At 40.5% G+C, this 4,605-nt stretch overlaps 1 protein-coding gene across 1 annotated transcript; it reads left to right on the top strand.

Annotated features, from left to right (window-relative positions):
- The first annotated feature begins 316 nt into the window (after positions 1-316).
- Positions 317-4,153, top strand: LOC141429359 (uncharacterized). The gene is made up of 3 exons (XM_074089647.1): positions 317-358; positions 1,020-1,821; positions 3,622-4,153. The coding sequence occupies exon 2, from the start codon at positions 1,028-1,030 to the stop codon at positions 1,811-1,813; it is 786 nt and encodes a 261-aa protein (XP_073945748.1). The 5' UTR covers positions 317-358; positions 1,020-1,027; the 3' UTR covers positions 1,814-1,821; positions 3,622-4,153.
- The last annotated feature ends 452 nt before the right edge of the window (positions 4,154-4,605 follow it).

Here is a 4,605-nt window from a genome sequence, read left to right as displayed (position 1 = left end):
CGTCTAAAGATATTTGTTCTTTATGTGACAACACTAGACACGTCACTTCTTTTTCCGCCCGACGGCATCGTGGATCGGCATTGTGCAAAATAGTGCAAAATAGTGTTTTTAAAATATAAAAGCTATGCCCAGTGAACGAAAACTTATTAAAATATTAAAAGAATGTGCGGCGTCCCTCGAGAAGGGTCACAATCGCCATCGGCGTCGGCGCAGACGCAGTCGGAGCCGGAGCCGGAGCCGGCCACGCGGCGGCAGATCCCGGAGTCGTAGCCCCGTGCGACGTGAGCCCTCGCCGCCACCGGAGTCGCCTCCCGGATTGAGACAGAACAGAAAGAAGACGAGAGTGACAAAGTAGAAGGTGAGTTCGCGCAAATTTTTACTTTGACTTTCAGACTAACCTAAAAAAGTTCATCAACAGACGCCCGCGATAACGTTAAGCTTGAGTAACATTGTGTGTTTGCATTGTACAAATTCTTCTCCATGGTTGCTCATCGAGTGCGAGAACTGCGAGATACTCAAGGTATCAATCAAGGTCTCTGTTATACTGGATGGCGTAATTCTCTGAAACGCGGCCATTGACAGATGCTAACACTTCGATGTAGCAAATGGCTCGCATGCTAACGCACTCACTGTGTTTGGTTTTTCCTCACAATTACTGAATACGAAATGCTTACACTGTTATTTCTATGATACAATAACATAAGCCTGACTTGACACACTATGCTTTCAACCTCTGTGCACAACCATTGAGTACGCGATACTCCTGCTATCATTTCTATGTGGCAAAATGGTTTGAGATGCTTCGGGATGCTTAAGGCAGAATCTCTTCTAAGCAGCCATTGAGTACGAGATACTCACGCTATCATTTCTATGTGGCAAAATGGTTGACATGCTTCAGCATGTCTAATGCTGAACCCCTTCTAGCAGCCATTGAGTACGAGATACTCGCGCTATCATTTCTATGTGGCAAAATGGCCTGCAAGCTTGTGCTTAAGGTGTCTTCTTCCTGTGCTTTCCAGATGCGGTAATGGTTAACCCATTCAGTGAAGCCCTCGGGGACGACTACATAGAAACAACCAAGTATGACAAAAGCATTCACGAGGATATATCCCGCAGATGGACACACATAATAGTCAATGGATTGTCAAAGGAACAAAGAGATAACATTACAAAGAAATACAAGATTCCAGGAAACTGCACAATATTGGAAGCACCGGCAATCAACATTGAAATAAAAAATGTACTCGGTGACAGCTCTAAACTAAGGGACAAGAGTATCGAGATAGGCCAAGCTCAGTTGGGCCTGGCAACTGGTATTATTGGAAAGGCAATGACACAGCTTATGGAAAATGAAGAACTAAACAAAACACACCTCATAAGCTTGCTCAGTGACGCTTCCAAATTACTAAATGACCTAAATTTTCATCAAACTAAAACTAGGAAAAAGTTAATAATTCCTTCTTTGGATAAAAACTTTATTCAAACAATTGAAAAGTCAAATAGAAATGCTTTTTTGTTTGGTGATGACCTGTCAGAAACCATAAAGACAGCAAAAACACTGCAGCAGTCAATGGCCCACATAAAGAAGACTGTCACTCCGAGCACAAAAACTACAAAGTCGGGAAACCGCAATGGTCCGCCACTTCGGCCGAAGGGCAAGGGGATGACGCGTGGCGGACCGAAGACACAGGAGTTCCAGTCTACCCAGTCGTTCCATCCAGTCAACCAGCAGAAACGATATTCTTCGAACCAGAACCAGCGCCGCCCAGCGAAGCCAGCACAGAGGCCCCGCAGTGCAGCATACCGGCGCTAACTAACCAGGTACATGCTGGAAATATAACAAACTATTTAAAATGTTGGGAAGCCTTAACCGCTGACCCTGTAATTCTACAGTGGGTACGGGGGTATCGCATACCATTTGAAACGGAGCCATTCCAAACATCATTACCTGTTAATAATTTACCAGCAAATGAAACAACAGCAATGACTGAGTCTATCCATAACCTACTTGCACTTGGTGCTGTTAGTCCTTGTGAACATACTGAAGGCGAATTTTTGTCCAAAATATTTTTAAGACCTAAACCTAATGGAAAATTTAGATTTATTCTGAACCTGAAACCACTTAATAAGTTTATTTCTCCTAAACATTTTAAAATGGAGGACATAAGAACTGCCATCAAATTGATTTATGAAAATTATTACATGTGCTCCATTGACTTAAAGGAATCATATTTTCTTGTCTCGGTACACAAATCCCACAGAAAATACCTCAGATTTGAACACTTGGGACAATTATATGAATTCACTTGCATGCCTTATGGCTTATCTACTGCCCCAGGGTTATTCACAAAACTACTTAAACCAGTAGTAGGTTACCTAAGAAACCTAGGTCACATGTCTACCATTTACTTGGATGACTATTTATGTATTGGGCAATCATCAACTGCATGTATATCCAACATGAACGCCACGATACAACTCTTTCAATGCCTAGGCTTAATAATTAACTATGAGAAAAGCAATTTAACCCCAAGTATGAAGTGTCCATTTCTTGGATTTGTTATTAACTCTAAGGACATGTGCTTAGAACTACCTAGTGATAAAAAAACACGCATAATAGCGTTAGTTAGAGAACACTTGCAATTGAAAAAACTTAAAATAAGACAATTGCAAAACTTTTAGGAACACTGATTTCGGCATGCCCCGCTGTCCCTTATGGATTAATGCATACTAAACAAATGGAACGTAGTAAATACCTAGCCCTTCTGCAGGGACAAGATGATTATGACACTATAATGACACCTTCTAATGATATATTACCTGATTTACAGTGGTGGCTAGATAATATCCCTCATGCTAAAAGAAACTGTCAGAAAATAAATTTAGTATGGAAATATACTCAGACTCTAGCCTTACAGGGTGGGGATCATACTGCAATGGCGAGCGTACTGGAGGTCTGTGGTCAGATAATGAACAAAAACTTCACATTAACTTATTAGAACTCACTGCAGCGTATTTTGCTTTAAAATGCTTCGCTGACAAAACTAAAAATACTAGAGTACTGCTCAGGATTGACAATACTACCGCCATTGCATGTATTAATAAAATGGGAAGCGTGCAATACCCCCACCTTAACACAGTTGCCAGGAAAATCTGGCTGTGGTGCCAAAAACGCAACATACATGTTTATGCAGCTTACATCAAGTCTAAAGACAATGTTATTGCTGACCAGGAGTCTAGAAACACTAACATAGACACAGAGTGGGAACTGTCAATTGATGCCTACAAATCAATATGTGACACATTTGGGAAACAAGACATTGATCTGTTTGCCAGTAGAATCAATGCTAAATGTACAACATATGTATCATGGAAGAGAGACCCATATGCATTTAACATTGACGCTTTTACGCTTGACTGGTCGGAACATTACTTCTATGCATTTCCTCCATTTGCGATACTATCCCGATGTTTCCACAAAATTAAACAAGACAAAGCAAAAGGCGTTGTGGTGTTCCCAGTATGGACCTCTCAGCCGTGGTACCCTTTAGCTAAAACACTAATGATATCAAAACAAATTACACTAAAACCTAGTAAAAAATTGTTACTATCACCTTTCAGAACTCCACACCCGCTGAGCTCATCGCTTTCCCTGGCAGCCGCAATCTTCTGCGGCAAGCATTCCGACTCAGAAATTTGCCAGAAGGATCATTAGACATAACTATAGCCTCTCTAGCGGCAAGTACACTTAAACAATATAACACTACATATACTAAATGGTGGGCCTTTTGCAGACAGTACAAACTAGACGTGTACAAAGCATCAATACCTCAAATTCTACAATTCTTAACATACAGATTTGAGGAAAACGCCAGCTATAGCACTCTTAATACGGACAGGTCGGCACTAGCATTATTAATGGAAGGTAGTATAGGCACGGATGATAGGATCGCAAGATTTATTAAGGGAGTGTACAGACTACGACCACCAATCCCAAAATATGTGAGTATGTGGGACCCTTCAAGAGTGCTGCGCTTATTAACAAACTGGCCAGAAAATAGTTTTTTAAGCTTGGAAAAAGTCACCAAAAAACTGTCGATTCTTTTAGCTTTAGCTTCAGCTCAGCGGGTTCAAACATTGTCTGCCATAAAAATTAATAATATTACGAATATGAGTCAAAAATTTTAATCAATATCACAGATGTAATAAAAACCTCAGTTAGTACTAAATCTCAACCCACCATTAACCTGCCATTTTTTGAAAGTAACCCTCAAATTTGTCCAGCCAGAGCTCTTAAAGCATATTTAAATAAAACAAAATTAATAAGAAATAATGAACTTACCTTTGGATTACATTTAAAAAACCCCACAGAAGAGCATCAAGTCAAAGCATCAGTCGATGGATAAAATGTGTTATGTCAGAGTGGAATTGACACCTCCACATTCAGCTCACATAGCACAAGACATGCTGCTTCTTCAATCGCAAAAAAGCGCGCGTGTTCAGTGGGACATTATTAGGAAAGCGGCTGGATGGACAAAAAATTCAAATACATTCGCAAAATTTTATGATGTACCAATTATTGACGATAGCTCATCACAAGGGAGC

This window comes from Choristoneura fumiferana, chromosome 7 (assembly GCF_025370935.1).
Source record: "Choristoneura fumiferana chromosome 7, NRCan_CFum_1, whole genome shotgun sequence".
Classification (NCBI taxonomy): domain Eukaryota; kingdom Metazoa; phylum Arthropoda; class Insecta; order Lepidoptera; family Tortricidae; genus Choristoneura; species Choristoneura fumiferana.
The sequence above is the reverse complement of the archived record's forward strand: the minus strand, read 5'-3'. Positions and strand labels throughout refer to the sequence as shown.